Source organism: Lynx rufus, unplaced genomic scaffold (assembly GCF_022079265.1).
Source record: "Lynx rufus isolate CCGP_SWC_20201006 ecotype Redwood Valley unplaced genomic scaffold, mLynRuf1.p SCAF_8, whole genome shotgun sequence".
Classification (NCBI taxonomy): Eukaryota; Metazoa; Chordata; class Mammalia; order Carnivora; family Felidae; genus Lynx; species Lynx rufus.
Genome location: NW_025814896.1, coordinates 110,884,547 through 110,904,437, shown reverse-complemented (window position 1 = coordinate 110,904,437; position 19,891 = coordinate 110,884,547). Strand labels below are relative to the sequence as shown.

Here is a 19,891-nt window from a genome sequence, read left to right as displayed (position 1 = left end):
TGCAACCCCTGCTACATGCTTACTATAACCACATGACAGACCAGAACCACACAGCTATGCTGCCCCAGATTGCTGGCCTCCAGAAACTGTAACAAATGTTGTTTTAAGCTGTGTCGTGTGCAATTTGTTACACAGCGGTAGGTTACTAATATGTTTATTAGAACTAGAGACTTCTTTTAGAAACACAGACATAACACTAAGTTTTTAACAACAGCTTAAAAAAAAAAAAAAAGAATGACATTTGTCTAGAGACATGACTGAATTCTGTAACATATGGGACAAAATCTTTGTGAGGTACGTATAGAGAGGACAAAAGTATCTCATGGGAACTTCTGCTTTTAGCCATGATGTAGACTAGACCATTAGGATCAAGTCTGTACTGAGGACAAGTAGAAAAGCAGAGCTAATAATTTTTAAATGGAGAACCAGAAAAATAGTGAAGAAAAAGGAGGCCAGGATTTAGGGGAAGACAGAAATCTAAAAAGGTGAGCCTGATATTTGGAGTTGTTTCTCCCCAGAGGGTATTTACTGATTCCAGAGGGGATGGTTGAGAGGTCAGGCTGTGCTTTTGACACTTGGGCAGTGTAAGGAGATACAGACTGGTGTCCAGGGCCTGCCAAGAAGGTGGGGCTTGGTGAACCACTGTGCTTTGGGTTTTGAGTCCAAAGGGTTGCATCCTAGACAGAAGCGTGAACTAGAACAAAAGCCCTTGCAGAGACTGCAGATCAGCTTTAAATCATCTGAAAAACTGAAACTGAAATGAGGTGATCCAGATTTCCACTGGCTACAGACATTTGAGAGAAGCAAATTAAAATATACTCCCTGGGGGAAGGTATCATCCTAGGCGTAAAGTTATTTCTATAGACATTTTTTCAAGTATGGTTATTTGGACACCATAAAAAATAACCATGCCCACACAAGATTATACAGCTTAATGAAAACCACTGGGAACATAATCATGCTTACTGTGTTCAAGAAGATAAAAGACAACATTGTAAATTTTGGAATAAATCTATAGAAAAAGAATTCTAGAAGCAAACAAAGTAAGACCTAAGTAGATAGGTTTAATTACACATTACACATAACTGAAGAAAGAATTAGTTAACCAGAAGATGGGTCATAAAAACATCTAGAGTGAAGTATAGAGACAAAAGATGGAAAATACATAACAAAGGGAGCAGGAGACAGAGGATGTAGAGAGTTCTAACAATATAACTAGAGTTCCAGAAGGAGAAGAAAGAGAGATGTGTAAAAGCAGTATTTGGGGGCGCCTGGGTGGCGCAGTCGGTTAAGCGTCCGACTTCAGCCAGGTCACGATCTCGCGGTCCGTGAGTTCGAGCCCCGCGTCGGGCTCTGGGCTGATGGCTCAGAGCCTGGAGCCTGTTTGTGATTCTGTGTCTCCCTCTCTCTCTGCCCCTCCCCCGTTCATGCTCTGTCTCTCTCTGTCCTCCCCCCAAAAAATAAATAAAAACGTTGGAAAAAAAAAATAAAAAAAAAATAAAAATAAAAATAAAAGCAGTATTTGAAGATAAATAGCTGAGAACTTTATATAAAACTGAGAAAAACATACTAAGCCAAGAAGGTCTAAGAACTTCATGAAGGTTAAATAAAAAGAAAACTAAACCTTGGCTAACAGTCAAGACATAGGAAGATTATGAGTCATAGAAGAAAAAAAAAAAAATCAGACTAACATTGAACGACCAATAAAAGAAATGACAGCTGACTTTAGCAGAAAACAAAGGAAGAAAATGAAGTAATATATTTAGAATGTTTAAAGTGAAACTAAATACAAAACAAAACAAAACAAAACAAAACAAAAACCTTGCCAACTGGAACTCAATACCAGAGATAAAAGTTAACCCACTTTTAAATAACAATTAAATAAACAATTTAATAAAACCAGAAACTGAGGGAATTGGGAATTCCGAAAACCGAGGGAATTTCTTAGAGTAAAAGAAAAGTGTTCCAGATGGACAGTCAGATGCGCAGGGGAGAACAGAATAAAGCAAAATGAATCATGTAAAACGGATAACCCTAACTGAATGTTGAGTGTATAAAACATTATCTTGTAGGAGATAAATGTCGAGACAAAATATATAGTAATAGTAACATATATGTACAGTAGGAATTTTTTAAGTATAGTTAAAAGTGTTCTAGGGGCGCCTGGGTGGCGCAGTCGGTTAAGCGTCTGACTTCAGCCAGGTCACGATCTCGCGGTCCGTGAGTTCGAGCCCCGCGTCAGGCTCTGGGCTGATGGCTCAGAGCCTGGAGCCTGTTTCCGATTCTGTGTCTCCCTCTCTCTCTGCCCCTCCCCCGTTCATGCTCTGTCTCTCTCTGTCCCAAAAATAAATAAACGTTGAAAAAAAAAAAAATTAAAAAAAAAAAGTGTTCTAAAGGTCTGTCCATTAAAATTTTGATAAGGATATGTGTGGTAATCTCTAGGGTAACAATAGAAAGAGTAATGAAAGACTGCATAATCTCCAAATAATGGAGTGGGGGTGACTTATAAAAAAGAATCCCAATATAGCTAAAAATAGGAGAAAAAAGAACACAGAACAGGTAGCACAAATAAACAGTGGGTTTAAATCCAAATATATCAGTAATTACTTTAAAAAGAAATGGACTCAATGCTCCAATTAAAAACGTTGTCAGGGGCACCTGGGTGGCTCAGCTGGTTAAGCATCCGACGTCTGCTCAGATCATGATCTTGTGACTCAGGAGTTCCAGCCCCTTATGGGGCGAGCGTGAGCCCCGCTTCTCTCTCTCTCGCTCGCTCTCTCTCTCTCGCTCTCTGCCCTTCATGGGATTCTGTCTCTCTCTCTCTCTGCCCCTCGCTCATTTGCGCCCTCTCAAAAATAAGTACATACATACATAAAAATTAAATAAAATTAAAAAAATAAAAAGGTTGTCAAATATTAGATGAAAAAACAAAAGTCAACTAAATTGTGTTTTTATACACAACAGATGTAGAATATAAGGATACAAAACTACTGGAAACAAATATTTTTTAAAAACCTGTATCATATATGCAGAGAATGGGGAACCAAGAGCCCATTTAGATGAGGTTATTGTAGTAGTTCCAGGTGAAGAAAACAATGGAGTAGGATGAAAAGTAAAAAACAGCTAACGATTTTAGGTATTTTTGAAGGAAGAACCCAAAAGACTTACTAATGGACTTAGCAAAGAGTGAGAATTTTGATTTGTAGGAAGAGGAGTGAGTGGTGAGGTTCCTCTTTGGAGCACATCCTTCTCATATCCATGGTTTGCTTAAGCATCCATCTTTACAGCCCCCATGTGGTAGGAGCTATACTGTGTTCTCCAACAAAGATAATGAGGTATCAAAGCGAGACCATTTTCATCAAGACAAGACAGGTTGTAAATACTTTATAAAACAAGCAACTGTTTTTCTGACAATTTAAATGTAGTTATAAACAACTGTGTTTGGGATTAAGTAAACGCATGCATGTGTAAAGGTATGACGATTTCAGTTTTGGTCTAAATCACTGATGGGTCGGCCTTAACATCTGCAAGACACCCTGTAGACATCCCTGCCTAACAATAACTAAAATCTCCTGTAGACCAAGTATTCACTGATAATGTACTGGAGAAGAAACTCAAATGTTGCCATTAGGGAGGCATGAATTTCAAGTGATCTCTGGTGCCTTAAAACATAAAACCCAAACTTGGTAACAGAAAGGGAATTCTTTCCCTTAATCTAAAACCAATAAACAAGATATAAAAACTTATGGATTTAGGCAAAGACCATAATTTTAATCTCTACACAATGTGAAAAATACTGTATTTTCAAAGTTTGCAATTAAAACAGAACCAAATTCTATACCTGTAAAGAAATTTTACCACTGTTATCTTTTTCTATTAGGTTAACTTTTTATTTTTAAGAAATGAAAAAACAACAAAAATAAAAGCATGACTCACATCATAAGTTAGTGAATCTGCTTCATTGGCCACTGTAAGTCCAGCCAATTCTCCAAGTCCCAGTTCACTTTCAAGGGCTTCATCTGCTCCCATGATGAAGGACTTCCCAGAAGAAGGAGGAAAGGTCAATGCTTCCACTGAAGGGGGAAGACAGAAGACACATAAAAAAAAAAACTTCTAAAGCGTAAACAGTCTCTTAAGGGCATGTCTATATTTGATTATTTTTAAATGCATTCAAACACAGTAAAATTCAGTGAGCAGAAAATCCTCAAGAACTGGTTGCTTTTTCCGTATCTTAACCATAGGCAAAGGTATCTAATTTGAAAAGTACAACACAAGGGGCCTGTGGGTGGCTCAGTCGGTTAAGCATCTGACTTTGGTTCAGATCATGATCTTGCTGTTTGTGGGTTCGAGCCCCACATTGGGCTCTCCGCAGCCCCTGTAGATCCCACATTGGATCCTCTGGCTCCCTCTCTCCTCTCTCTCAAAAATAAATAAACATTAAAAAAAAAGAAAGAGAAAAAAGAAAAGTACAACAGGAAACAAATCCAATAGACCATTGTCCCTTCTTTTTCAATATACAAAAATATAATACGACTAAAGCAAAGTAGGCTTACCTCATTTGCTATTTCATGTTAATTACTCAAATTACTTCTATCAAATATTAAACATAAGTAACAAGTGATCTGAACACTCCTGGTCTTATTCAAAATAAAATTGCTTAATTCTGTAACTTGGAAGAATACAGAAAATTTCAAACGAAAATGGTTATTACAACTGGGGTGCGTGGGTGGCTCAGTTAAGCGTCTGATTCTTGATTTCAGCTCAGGTCACGATCTCACAGTTCGTGAATTTGAACCCCACATTAGGCTCCATGCTGACAGCACAGAGTCTGCTTGGGATTCTCTCTCTCCTTTTCTCTCTGCCTCTCCCCTGCTCATGGTGCATTCTCTCTCTCTCTCTCTCTCTCTCTCTCTCAAAATAAATCAACATTAAAAAAAAAAGAAAGAAGTAAAATAGTTACAACTATAAAATATGCCTATATGAGGCAAACTTAATGTTGGTGTTAGAACTCAGGACTGTGTCTGGAGAGAAGAGGAGAAGCAGTAACTTGAAGCCCAAGCAGCCCTTCAAGACCCTGGTAATGTTCGGATTCTGACCGAGGGAGTGGTAACACAGCTGGGTTCACTTTGTGATAATTCACTGACCTGCTCCCTTACCACTTCTACAGTTTTCCACAGGTATAGTTCAGTTAAAAATGTCTGCTTCAAAGACATTTTCTTTTCACTATAAGTGGATTTTTATTTCAAAGACTTTTTTTAACGAAGTGTCCGTTTGAACAGTTTCATTAGCCGCGAGCTGACGCCATATCTTCTTTGTAATAGATGACACTGAACATACCAATCCAATTCCCCCAATCACCATCATAGAAGAATCAGTTAAAAGCAAAATGCCGGGGCGCCTGGGTGGCGCAGTCGGTTAAGCGTCCGACTTCAGCCAGGTCACGATCTCGCGGTCCGTGAGTTCGAGCCCCGCGTCGGGCTCTGGGCTGATGGCTCAGAGCCTGGAGCCTGTTTCCGATTCTGTGTCTCCCTCTCTCTCTGCCCCTCCCCCGTTCATGCTCTGTCTCTCTCTGTCCCCCAAAAAATAAATAAACGTTGAAAAAAAAAATTTTAAAAGCAAAATGCCAAAGTAAAACAGGAGTTTTACCTAACTTGGTCAATAGTAAATTGTTGATTTTTATAAATGCAATTATGCTGGCAAACTGTCAAAGATAGTCTTTGAGTAGTTTTCTAGAGGTGGTTACTTTACTAATAACAAACATTTATAAGTTGATAAGACGAATTTAACAGTTTAAACTCCGGCTGCTAAAAAATGTTTTGTTTCCTTAAGAGAAACAAGTCAATATATTAATTAGCATATGTAGAAAACTGGATTTAAAGGTGTTTTTCAGCTTTAAATTATGTAAGTTTACATTCAATCATAAGTATTTGTTGAAGAAATGAAAGAATAGTTATGTCTTAAAAATAGTAGACATAAGAGTTATGTCTTAAAACCCTTGTAAGAACAAAGGAGAACATAAATTAAGACCTTATGCAATTAAAACCACCATGCAATAAAGCAGCAATAATAAAAATGGGTTTTACCCAAACATACCACATATCCTCTGAGGGGTTCGAGCAGCTCTCACATTAACTACTGCAGGGTGGAGACTGTTTAGGTTAGAATAGCAATTTTCATGCCAAATTTCAATCAAATGACTCACAGGAGACTATGAGACTGGGTCTTCAGCCAGGTGTTTTGTTTGTTTTCATTTCTACTGTATCCAGACAACTTTGTTCAGGTGTGAAATAAAAAGGACTCTTAAAAACAAGACTAAGATTCATGGGATTTGAGCATACACTCTGTTTGGGCTAATTTAAACAATGCTCTAAAAATGGCCATGTAAAACCTTGAAACAAAGGCAGAGCTCCTTCCAGCACACTCCCTGGCTAAGCCAGCAGACCCGAGGGCCAGAGGGAGCAACCATGGGCAGAACTCTAAGACTCCTTACAACTTGAGACGATAGGCCACATTTCTTCAGCTTTTACAAAATTATTTAACTGTGCCTCTTTACTATTTACAGTTAAATAATTAAAACAAAACCATTAAAACAAAAATAAAGTGATAAATATTTATAGCACACACAGGCTATGGACACTTTTTCTGAAACTAAACTGGAGACCAAGAGGCATCATTCATGGGCAATTAAATACACCGTGTATTTCTTACATACTTCTTATATTTTTGAAAACCTTTCACTGAGGAAGAAAGCTTATAGGACCCATGTTAGAGACAGTAAGTTAGATATTCAAAGCTTCAGTTTTAAGGTTCTTCAATATTTTTTTCCATGAAGGGCACTTTCTGTGGCTTATGTAATGCTTCTATACATTAGTCATTTAGTATATAGTACTTATTCTGCCTCTGTTATTAGAATTCTGCAAGATGAAATCTCTGATAAAACTCTTTAGGAGTTACTAGAACAAAAGAAAAATGAACCTCTTATCTAGACTTGATCTTAGAATAACAAACTGATTAAAATTCTCACATGGATAGTGTCAAGTGAATGTATCTCCTAGAGGACAACAAACACACCTAATGAGGTCCATGACTTCACATCTTTAATTCAAAAGACGTCTCTATATCAAAGAAATTGTGTATTTAGAGTATAAAGGTGTAATGTACAAGTCTTCATTATTTAATGTATGAGTAATCAATTCCAGGTATACTATGAATAAAATTAACTCTAATAAATAATTAACCATGTGATGGTCAAAAGTTTCATTTAAAAAGTACTCCATGAAAATCTGTCCATCAAGGTTCTATCAGTTTATGTCTCTCTAAAATGTAACTGAATTTAAAACCCAAGAAGGAAAAACACTTATGATTTTTCTGTGGCTTTTTCCCAGTCTGTTTTATTCAATAAATAGTAATTTGAAGAAGCATATTCACTGCAAACAATTACAGTATTTAAATTCAAGGCAATTTTAAAAAATAAATATTGAAAGATATTTATTAATCATTAGGTTCCTTTTACATCATACTGGATTTTCAGCTAATGTAAATACATACTTTAAAATCAATTTCTAGGGGTGCCTGGGTGGCTCAGTCAGTTAAGCATCTGACTCTTGATTTCGGGTCAGGTCATGATCTCATGGTTCGTGGGTTCAAGCCCCCACATCATGCTTTGTGTTGACAGCATGCAGAGCCTGCTTGGAATTCTCTCTGCCCCTCCCCCCACTTGCACATACACTTTCTCTCTCTCTCTCTCTCTCAAAATAAATAAATAAACATTAAAAAAAAGTTTAGATCAATTTCTACATATAAGCATTTTATCTATTTATAAATAGATAAGTCAGAGCTTATGTCTAGAAAACAGGCAGAATTGTATTTAAATATCGTAAGACGGTACTGTAAAAAACTGGGAACCTAAATATCCAAAAGGGATATGGTGAAGTATCAAGTCTAAAATATAATGTGTAATCTCAAAATTATAATTATGAAAGTTGTTTTGGGACTTTATGTTACATAAATAAAACAAGATAGAATTATTCTACGTGGTGACTGTAACTTTGTAAAAAAAATACACACAGTTAGACAAGGACTGAAAGGGAACAAAGAAACACAGTTGCAAGTGTGAGTAGACTTTCAGGTGTCCTTTCCCCCCCCCCACCCCACCCCGTTTTCACTTATCAATGACAGACTTTAAAGAAAACATCTGAAAATATTTATGTGAATCTCGAAGTAAACATTTACTACCTATCATATGGACTTAATTTTCTTCTTGTTGCAGTAGGGTGAATAAAACAGCCTGTACATACCAAATACAAGGCTTCTAGGGAGGTGGACTAGAATCTGGAGTTGGACTTGCTGTTTATCCACCCTTTTCAAGTCTAACAGATTGAAGGGGGAATCAAACCCCTTGAATGTAAGAAAGCCTACATTTGGGGAACACCATGTCGATCAAACATACGTAAAATAAAGTTATTTTCTTAGGAAAGCCTTTCTAATAACTGAATTTAGATATGCATTTCCCAGTAGTGTGTGTGTGTGTGTATGTATGCGCGCACTCGGGAGTGTCATATACTTACCTTCGTCTGCCCTATTTATTTCGTGTTCTGGAAGCCTGGAGCTGGTGGGTCTGGAAGGTGAACCCACAGATGGCTGTAACGAGGGAAGTTCATCAACATCTCTCAAGTTAGCAAGCATATCTTGTAGTTTTGACCTATTGGGCCCTAGCCCAGAAACAGGGAGGAAGAGAACAAAAAAGAATGGAATTATCCAACTGTATCAAAATGGTGCCATAAACCTTATTCACATTTGCTTACATTCACCTTTAAAACTACCCTACTATGTTAAAAAGTAATTACTTTCCAAGTTTTCAAATTATTTTAAAAGTTTATCTCTTGAGAAGAATTATGTTTTACATATATTTTAAAAATTAAGCTAATGGAATAATATCGCTATTTCAATAAAAAATCATGTTCATATGCAATTTGGACCATTAAAAATAATAGCATTCTTTTAATCCTTATATATTGCTCTAAATGACGACAGATACCAGGGATTGTGAAGCTACTGTATACTGAGTTAAACGGCAACATTCCTTTTTGTCCATTTATGTGAAGTTGCATTCACTGCCTTACATCCTGAAGCTATGGTACCCGAGGTGAAGTCTCATACCCTACTGATTACTTACCTGAACTTTGATTCTTCATTCTCCCACATCCCTGTTTTGACTGTTTTATATAGGATAGAGGCTGAAACAGATCTTCGGTAGTTTTTCCTGTTACAAGTTTAATTAAGAATGGGAAAATCTTACCCATAGTCCATTATGGTTTTTTTTCCTATACCAGCAAAGAATACAACTATTTTTAAGCAATTTTAACTACTACCTAGAAATATATTTCAAGACCGTATGATTGGAGTACACGATTTGACTGGAAATATTTCTACTGGCCCATATCAATAGGAATCAAATTTTTCCAACAGTAAACGTTCAATTAAAAAAATATTTGTGGGGGTTTGTAAATTTCTGCTTCATACCAGGTCAAAGTTTTGCTTCAGTTCTGTTTTTACCATGTCTTCACTTGTTCCCAGATCACCATTTTATGAAAACAGTGTGAACTGATGATGATAAACAAAATGTGTGGAGCCTCACCCTGCAGTCCCTCTACCCTAAGATATTAAAATTTCTCCCCCTGTAGTCATTTTTCTTTGTCATACGAAAAAACTATGTGCTATATACCTGCATGCTGATCATAATCTCCAGATTCAGGAAAGCCAATAGCTTCCATTAGTAGGAATACGGTTCCAGTCAAATGGTGCCATTTTAGATCCTAAGTGCTAAATGCCAACTATAGCAATGTCTTGATATTTGACAAGAACTGAATAACCAGTATAATAGTAGGTGGATTCTACGTAAATCTTGGATACACTTCCAAATGAGAGATTTTTTACATTTCAAAACATTATTGTAGCATAATTACTTAAAGAAATATCAACTTATGTCAACCTGAAAATTAAAATATTCTCCTTTCTCATTTATGACATTTGCATTAAAATTTCAGTGTAACTGGTTTTGCCATGGCTCTGAAAAGCCCTAGTAAATCATGTCTCATTACTGTTCAAGATCACATTTATTATCCATACATTTGGATAAAAAGTACAAAATGCTCTTAATGTTTTAATATTAATATTTCTCATTATAATTTAATTTATATTGAGAAGGCATCAAATAATAGTTCTTAGTTATGTAATCGTTACAAGTATAACATCAAAAATAGCCACTGACTTTTTAATCCATTCAAGTTAAATACTTGTAACTCCTAGCATATTTTAAATAAAGATTTGAATTGTTTATCAATAACAACTACGCTTTTTCCAACTTTTAAATACATGTTTCACTAAACTGGATTTTAATCCCACTTTAAACTACTTTAATATCCCAAAGGATGCAATTCCTTTTGCCATAAAAGGGAGACCCATGTGCATATGGTCAATGGGAGTGGAAGCACAGGAGGTAGTTTAGCTTTGCTGTCCTAAAAAGGTGTTTTAGATGGTTTTCAGGGATGCTTGAAAGCTTCTTCAAGGTTTCTACTTTACATACTTAATTAGATCTACTGCTAAACCTAGTAATTTGCATAATGATATATATATAGATAGATAGATAGATAGATATATGGTTATATATGGTTCACAGGGCTAGCAATTTCATTTTAGCTTTCAGTTTTTATATGGCAGACATCTTATTAAAAAGAAAAAAGCTAATTGGCAATATTATTATAAATGAAATTGGCCAAAATTCTTAAATTAGAAAATAAATACTTTTAAAAGTTGTGTATTTGACTCTCTGCCCTGTATAGCATACAGTAGTGAGAGCAAATGAACTGTGTGTTATGAACACACAGAATATTCAGGGGTAGAAATTAACTTTCTGTCTCCAAGGTCTAAAATTATATGCAGTAATTTTGGTGGATTGCCAGAGGGTCAAACTAGATGAGATTTAAAACTGTCAACAGTGAAAAATCATTGTGGTAATTAAGCACATATACTTTAAAAATGAAATTATCACTATGTTTTGAATATATAGTTCCATATTCTCACAAGGCTCTAGATTTATTATTGGGATATATTATGATTCCATAATCAGAAGCATGGTTGTTTTTATTTTTTTAAGGTCACAATCAAATAACTAACCACTTAATTTCAACCCCTGAGAGCAGATGAAAACGAAAGAGACCAGGAGCAGAAAAGAAAAAGAGTAAGTGGTTTTAGGAAAACATTGGGGAAAAAAATTGGGGGATATAAAAAAGGAAAGATTTATGGTTTACAGATACAATGTTTTCCACTTACTCTTCACCCCCTTTTTCCCCTTTCTCTCCTTTTTGTATTGTTCCTTGAGTTTGGTAATTACTCCCTGGTCCACATTCCAGGCTTCAGGCATGAGACACTGGTCTTCCTTTTCTAAATAGAGTAAAACAAATGAAATAGCCTTTTTAAATAAAATATTGAACGCTATAAGTCAATTCACTGTTGTGTCACTGAATGACAACAACCATTTTCTTCAATGTAACACTAATTTTAAAGTTATTGCTTATTCTTTAGATATATAAGTCATACAAAATGTAATATCTAAGAAACGACAATTCAATTTCCTAGGTAATAATATTAAATTTCTCTTGAAAGAAACAGAAAAAAACACTAGAAGATTTGAGTGACTTTTATTAAATTAAGCCCCACAACTCTATAATGAGAAGCCCTCATTTTCATTCCATTTTCTGAATTCAGTTATGACTGACTCACAAAAAAAAACACTTATTAATTTATGTAATGAGAGAAGATTATTATTAAGAGATTATACAAAACAGTCTTCAATGATCTTTCCATTTCAAAAATTTTATATTTTTGGCATGTGTTCATCAACTAATCATTTTTTTTTACAGGCCTTATAAACAGCACTTTGTAAACTTATCAATCAACCTTCATTCAAAATTTAAAGCAATTTAAGTGATTTGTTAGCCTATAAGTTCTTAAACAGGAAACTGAGCTTCTAGCAGATAAGAAATTCAATCATTAATTTTCACTATTTCAAGAGAAGAAAATTTAAGGAGTAAATATGTTACATATTTTATACTTAGTATAAATTTATATACTATATAACATTATGTGTTAGCTCAGAACTCTTGCTTGAACTCAAGACTCATATCCAACTGCCCACTCTACATTTCCACGAGAAATTCTAAAAGATATCTCCAACTAAACATATAAAATCAAATTCCCTCCTTTTCCAAATCCAATGTTTCATCCTGCCATTTGCTCAGACCAAAAAACTCCCTTTCTTTCACACCTCACATCAAATATTTCAGGAAATACTGTTTTTTCTACCTTCCAAACACATCCAGAATCTGACTACTTAGCACATACACTACTTTTCTAATCACTCTGTCTCTTGCTAGAATTACTACAATAATTGCCCCCTTGCCCCTAACATCAAGATTATTACCAAAAATGGCTACTATAGGTAGTCTTTCTCAATACAGCAGCCAGAATGATGCTTTAAAAAAGTCAGACCATGTCACCCTTCTGCTCAAATTCCCCTGTGGTTCCCCATCTCACCAGTGGTCTATGGCCCTACACGATTTGATCATTTGTTACCATATTCCCCTTAGAATCACTCTGCTTCAGCCATTCTGGTGTCCCAGAATTCCTCAAGCATATGAGGGCTACTGCTATCCTGGGGCATTTGCTGTAGCTTTTTTTCCCTGAATATTCCTCCCCTAGATATCTTACTGTCAACCCATCAATCCACTTCAAGTCTTTTGTACAGATGTTACCCCTCAATGGGGCCTACCCCATTACAATTTTAAATTGTAATCTGTCTCCTCCAGGCCACCCTGAGCCCAGCACTCCCTATCTCCTTTACTCTGTTCTACTTTTTCTATTCCCATAACACTTATCACCTTCTGACATGCTCTATCATTTATGTGTATTGCTTACTGGCTATATTCCCTTAGCAGACTATATGGACCACAAGGGTAAGGATCTTCACCAAATGACTTGGCACATAGAAGGCACTTTATCAATATTTGTTGGATGACTGGAATAAATCTAAATGAATCAGAACAAACAGGAATCTATTTTTAACAAGTTTAAATTTCAATCTACAGTTTTAAAAACTTTATTGGACCTCTGAATATACTAAACACAATAAATTTTAAAACTCTCAACATTTTTATAGCTCTAACTATAATCTATCAATAATAAAAATACTCTATTTTTCCAGAAAGATCTAACAATTTAAAATGTTAATATTTCGGGGAGCCTGGGTGGCTCAGTCGGTTGGGCATCCAACTTCGGCTCAGGTCATGATCTCACGGTTCGTGGGTTTGAGCCCCGCATCAGGCTCTGTGCTGACAACTCAGAGCCTGGAGCCTGTTTCAGATTCTGTGTCTCCCTCTCTATCTGCCCCTCCCCCACTCCAGCTTTGTCTCCCTCTGTCTCAAAAAAAACATTAAAAAAAATGTTAATATTTCATCAATCAGCTCTTAGTAATAAATTAAACTGGGTAGCTTTTGGATCCTAGAGTGTCTTCCATTTTTTTTTTTTTTTTAAATGTTTATTTATTTTTGGGATAGAGAGAGAGCATGAACGGGGGAGGGGCAGAGAGAGAGGGAGACACAGAATCGGAAACAGGCTCCAGGCTCTGAGCCATCAGCCCAGAGCCTGACGCGGGGCTCGAACTCACGGACCGCGAGATCGTGACCTGGCTGAAGTCGGACGCTTAACCGACTGCGCCACCCAGGCGCCCCTTCCATTTTTTTTTTTAATTAAAAGTTAAACCTTATTGTTATCTTCACTAGACTCACAACAATAGTAATGGAAGGTCACAGAAGATGTGTGGTGAAATCTATTACTTGCCAGAAACTAACAAGATTCTTTTTTTTTTTTAATATATGAAATTTATTGTCAAATTGATTTCCATACAATTGGTTTCTATGCCTTGTACAAACTGATGAAATCTGCCTAGAATGAGTAACTACAATTTTTTAAATCTGTACTTCTTTTTGCACAGAAGATGCCAGAGATGAGTCTCTAAAACCCTCTATTACATTCTCATACTCAATTTCTACAAAATCTAGATTTACAAGTTCTACTATCTAGGCAGAAAACACAGAACAGTCTGTATACAGATTCAAATTATTTTCATGGATATTGCTTATATTTAAAAAAAAAAAATAAGATAACCAATACAACTTTCTTTAAACAGACACACACATGCACACACACACACACACACACACACACACAGATATATACACCGGATAAAAGGTGACAATAGTAAAAAGTTCATAGGATGTTCAACATTTCAACATTATGAGAAATTTACAGTGTTCTTCAAGATGTTGCCCTGCTGGTAAAATACTGGTTTCTTTTACTTAACGTCTCTGGTGGGATCCATATGCTTCCTTACCCCATTCTGTTCCATCGCCTGCACTTCTAGACTCACTGTCTCCTTCCTCTGACGTAACCAAGAAGTCAAACTCCTTTAGGGCTTCTTTTGTATCTCGATCTTCACTGCTATCAGGCAATGCTTTTTTCCTAACAATCTAATGAAAAAAACATGCTAAATTAAAATTTTAGGATATATTATGGAATTTCTTTATTTTTTTTAACGTTTATTTATTTTTGAGACAGAGAGAAACAGAGCATGAACGGGGGAGGATCAGAGAGAGGGAGACACAGAATCTGAAACAGGCTCTAGGCTCTGAGCTGTCAGCACAGAGCCCGACGCGGGGCTTGAACTCACTGACCGCGAGATCATGACCTGAGCCGAAGTCAGCCGCTTAACTGACTGAGCCACCGAGGTGCCCCTGGAATTAATTTAAATAAAGAAAAACAGTATCCCTTTCTCATCGAATGAGAAAACCCAACTATTGGTTTCTTCAGAAAGTAGATCTTTGTTATGTTAAATAGCTGCAATACCTAACCAAATCAATGGAAAACAGGGGTCATTTTGAAAAGATACACATTACACATTTAAACTTTGTTCAATGATGGCTTGTTTTAAATAAACGAATGAAATCAGATATTGAAAACATTGTTATAGTCGATGAAAAATGTCCCTGACATACTACAGTACTAGGAGAACTACAACCATCTCTTACATTTCTTGGATGCAGCCTGTGTAACGTGTAGACGTTCTATTCTAACCAAAATGAGAAACATTTCACACAACAGTGCAAAGGTTTTACAGAATATAACCATGATAAAGGTTAGCTCTACTACATCATTCCCTTAAAAATCTAAAATCCCAAAATGCATGCCTTAAGACTTAGAAAGTATTTGGTTAGAGGGGGAAAAAAGGTTCCCATTACTATTTCTACTGTTCCAACCTGGCATCAGTTTTCTCCAATAACTCTCTACATACTTAAACTTTTTCTAAAACCTTGATCTTTCAGAATGTGACTTAACTTAGATTTACTAGAAAATCTGGCAAGGGCTGTTATGTCTCATTCTATCTATTTAGGAATGTCTCTGGAATCACAAATCCAGTTGAAGGATTAAAATTTAGGCTTAAGGCATGCAGCGGTAATTTTTGAGATCTATATGCCAATACTCGTTATGAATCATCTTCTTTTTAGTCACCTGCACCACTAAGAGCCCAAAGAAATTAGGATGACTGGTTTGCAGTTTCTTTTGCTACAATGGACTCGGTATGTCAACTTCTCCAGACCTCAGCTTCTTCATTTCATGCAAAATGGAAATAGCATGAGCTGATCAAACTGTATCAGTGGGTTATTGTGAGTGGTTTAAAATTTTAAGGGTTCAACAGACTCATCAATAGGACAGACTAGAGTCTAGAAACAGACTCTAAGAGATAACAAATACCTGACTTGTATTACCCTATTCTCCTGCTCATTCCTGGTATCAGTTACCAATCATAGTGCTTTTCATCTAAGATCAGATACAGTCTCAAAAGTCCTTCTCAGTGCAGCACTCCAGGAAGCCACTATCAGAAGAAGAAAGCTGGTGCAATGAATGAAACCTTATCTGCCTTAACTGTCCTGGTGTGTGTGTGTGTGTGTGTGTGTGTGTGTGTGTGTGTGTGTGTGTAAACTGAATAGGAGAAATCAAGGATTCTTTAATGCTGCTAGAATAAGTGGTTTAACTATTCAGAATATTTCCCTAAAATCAAGACATACTTTTATGTTTACAGCATATTCCAATCTCCCATCTACGAATCTATTAAACAAACAAAAAAAGCAAGACCAGTTTGACATACTGTGGAACAGAAAACCCATGCTGAAGGTGAATTCTTTTGTAACCACATGCCAATAATTTGTTCTAATTTTCCCTGGGCGGCCAGACCAAGGTCAAAAAGTATCTCTCAAGAGTTATGCCAAGAGAAGATGCTAACCTTCATTGCTCCACAAACACACTGCCTAATCCCTCTTCTTTTACCCTACAGGCTTGATCCCTCTCTTTCCTTGACCCTAATGGGACACCAGATATAAATTAGATAGGCCATCACCAACATCTTGTAGATAGAGAATTCTTGTTCTCGATGCTTGACAAAAAGGGCAGAGAAAATACAGACTTACATTGAAAGTCTGAATGTATTTTCAACATTCTTATTACTAAACATGGTATTAAGTCACAAAATTAACTCCTAATCTGTTCTAGGTTTCATCTCCTCCACATAACCTTATGAATGAAAATATGGCAACCTGCAGATCACTGTCTATCAAGTCTCCCCAACCTAAATAAATTAAAACTCCTCTCGGGTTTTTTGTTGTTGTTGTTCTTACTTTTTTTTTTAATGTTTATTTATTTTTGAGAGGGAGAGAAACAGAGTATGAGCGGGGGAGGGGCAGAGAGAGAGGGAGACACAGAATCGGAAGCAGGCTTCAGGCTCTGCACTGTCAACCCAGAGCCTGACGAGGGGCTCGAACTCACGAACTACGAGATCATGACCTGAGCCGAAGTCGGATGCTCAACCAAATGAGCCACCCAGGCACCCCAAAACTCCTGTGTTTTTAATGGTTAGGCATAGAAGAAAAGTATGGTTACCAACAAAGAGTAGGATTAGTAAATGGGAAGGGGTGGGGTTTGTTGTAATAAGCACGTATTACTTTTCCTTACATCTAAGGTTCCACTCCACTCTTACCTTCAGTGAGTTTACAAATCAGCTTTAAGAAATTAAGGCAGATACAAAAAAGTTAGGAGTTGTACAGGGTGCCACAAAGATTAGAAAAAGGGATAGAAGGTCCCTTTTCAAATCATTAGAAGAAATATAACATAAATAGGGACAAGACTGTGACTAACACAACAGTTAATGATTCTTAATCCCATTACTTTTCTTCCTAAGTATCTGAATGTGGAGACTAAATCTTGCTGGTGAAGTTACCCTTCAAAATTTTAAAGATAATCACTTTATATATACATGTATAATTTCAAGATCATTATTACACATAACTAATGGTACTATGATAAGAATGAAGACCATGATGGTAAAGAAAAATAAGATGAAGAGGTTGATCATGAGGAAGAAGAAGGAAAGAGGAGGAAATGATCCAGAATGTAACTCAAAGAACAATCAAACTGTAATAGAGGGTAAAGAGCAAGATAAGAGAACACAGCAGTTTTTTGAAGATACCACAATACTATTTTATAGCCTACACACAAATAAAAGTTACTAATGGCTTTGTTCCTATATTTTTGTAGTTGAATCTATTAAACGATTTTGATTAAAGAAATAACAGTTTAAAAACCTGTTTGTTCACGAAACATTTTAATAGAATAATTTTCAGCCATTCTTTATATAGCTTCATGATACGTTTTCTAAGTCATGCTTATTCATTGCTACATAGAGTTAGACTTTGAAAGTCCTTTTGGTATGTGGCTATTAACCTGCAGCCATGAAAATGAGTGTACAGTATCCTAAAAATTAGCAAAGCTTTACAAAGAAATGATTTGTTTAGAGATGTTTTTTCCTGAAAAGCTAAAAGGATTTTTGAATCCAGTGTTTAAGTGGGGTTAAGTATTTTATATTAGCTGTGCCTTCACTGCTTGGTCACAGAATTGCTACAATCTGCACTAACTGGAAGATAGGAGATCTTTATGAATTTGATTACTTAAAAATTCTTGAAACCAGTTTACGGTTAGGAATTTCTAGGAAGACCATACTTAATACTTAGAATAATCAACTTACAGATTTTCTTAATATTTAAATCAATATAATGGCTAACAAATAATGTAAAGCATCATAATCAGCGATCATTTACCACTGAGTTACAAATAAAGTATTTTGATGGGAAAATATGATCTCAATGCAATCAGCCCATAAAAATCACAAGGCAGTAGAAAATTTCCAAATGACTAGGACAGAGAAAAGGGATCATACAAGTTTAGGCATTTTCTTTTCATATAGGAAATTAAAACACATGCTATTACTACGTATTTGCATACGAAAAATTGGGGGTGACTACTTGAAGTTCAAATAATGCCCATGACAAGCCTGTACCAGCAGAATGCTACTGAACAGTGGCTCAGGGAAATAAGAATCCGGAAGTAATAATTTGAGAGTCTCTGATGGAAGCAAACGGCATCAAGAACAGAGGAGTTACACCCAGAAAGCGTATACATCATTTTCATATACACCATCTCATTTATTCCTCACAAAATCCTCTGAGGATAAGATGGGTATTATGACCTCTGTTTTACAAAGTATAAAACTAAGCCTGAAGGATAAGAAGCACAGGTAACTAGTAACAGAAATGGAACTTAACCCCAAGGCTTTCAATTCTAGGTCCAGTCAGCTTCCCTACCTTGCTTTCTACCTTACTCTTCTTAAATACACATGGAAGAGGAAATGTAAACATTTTTCTAAACAAAGCATGACCTCATCTATTACTTAAAAGAGGAGAAGGATGGGAAGAAGAAGAGAGAGAAGAGAGGAGGAGGAGGAAAAAGAAGGGAGGAAAAAAGAAGAGAGGGAAAATAACAAGAGGGGCTGAAGGTGACAGAACGGAGAAGGGAAGAGAAGGGAGAAGAAGCAAGAGACACTTCTTATTCCAGGAAACTACCATGGGAAAGTCAATAAATTTATGAAGATCTAAACAAAACTGCAGAATAACTTTAAATCTGTTTGAAGAAATCTAATGGAAGAGTTCTGAGAGTCTGTAACATTTGTCTACCAAAGCAACCCAGGCAAAAGTCACAAAAACCTCATCAATTAGAGGTGATACCAGTCGCCATCAGGCACCATAATGGGTCTGTCAGTTCTATTGTCTTATAGCACCAAAAATGCTGCACTGGTATAACACACACATTTTTACCACATTCACCAGCTCTGCAGAAATACTGAAATGTTTAATGAGCTAACAAGTCAAAGAGTAAGGACCTTTCAAGATTTTTTTTTTATATTTTAAGTAATCTCTCCACCCAACATGGGGCTCAAACTCACAACCCTGAGATCAAGAGTCACATGTACTACTAACTGAGCCAGCCAGGTGCCCCAAAGAGTGAGGACCTTTAAGAGAAAGCTGCCATCCTAAAAATATTCTTGAATTTTAACTCAATACTAAAACTAAAACCTCTTAGATTAAATGTCCCCAAATTCACACACACAAAAAAAGTTAAGAGTTTAGGTTGAAGAACACAGATTATTTTTAAAGTACACATAATGATCCCTAAAAATATTAATATCTGAGTAACCAACTCACCGTTGAAGTATCAATGATGCTTTTTTCTCTTCCATCAATGTCATCATCTTCATCTTCATCACTGAAATCTGCAGCTGCACTTTCAAGGAATTTGAAATTATCCAGCACGGAGGCAGAATCTGTTAACTCGGATTTTCTGGTTTAAAACATGTACGTCTTGCTCAGTTCATTTTTTAAACTTAACATAA

The 19,891-nt window shown here is 36.1% G+C and overlaps 1 protein-coding gene across 4 annotated transcripts in view; it reads right to left on the bottom strand.

Moving 5' to 3' along the window:
- Positions 1-19,891, bottom strand: part of STRN (striatin) — a 91,777-nt gene that overhangs the window by 19,349 nt on the left and 52,537 nt on the right. For 3 of the 4 annotated variants that reach the window (XM_047068105.1, XM_047068108.1, XM_047068109.1), the window contains 6 exons: positions 19,704-19,839; positions 14,450-14,585; positions 11,332-11,442; positions 9,176-9,262; positions 8,568-8,711; positions 3,937-4,073 (listed from right to left, as the gene is read on the bottom strand). In XM_047068105.1, coding sequence (XP_046924061.1) covers positions 3,937-4,073; positions 8,568-8,711; positions 9,176-9,262; positions 11,332-11,442; positions 14,450-14,585; positions 19,704-19,839 — 751 coding nt within the window. The remainder of the gene's footprint in view (positions 1-3,936; positions 4,074-8,567; positions 8,712-9,175; positions 9,263-11,331; positions 11,443-14,449; positions 14,586-19,703; positions 19,840-19,891) is intronic. The other variant, XM_047068106.1, reaches the window with a different exon arrangement.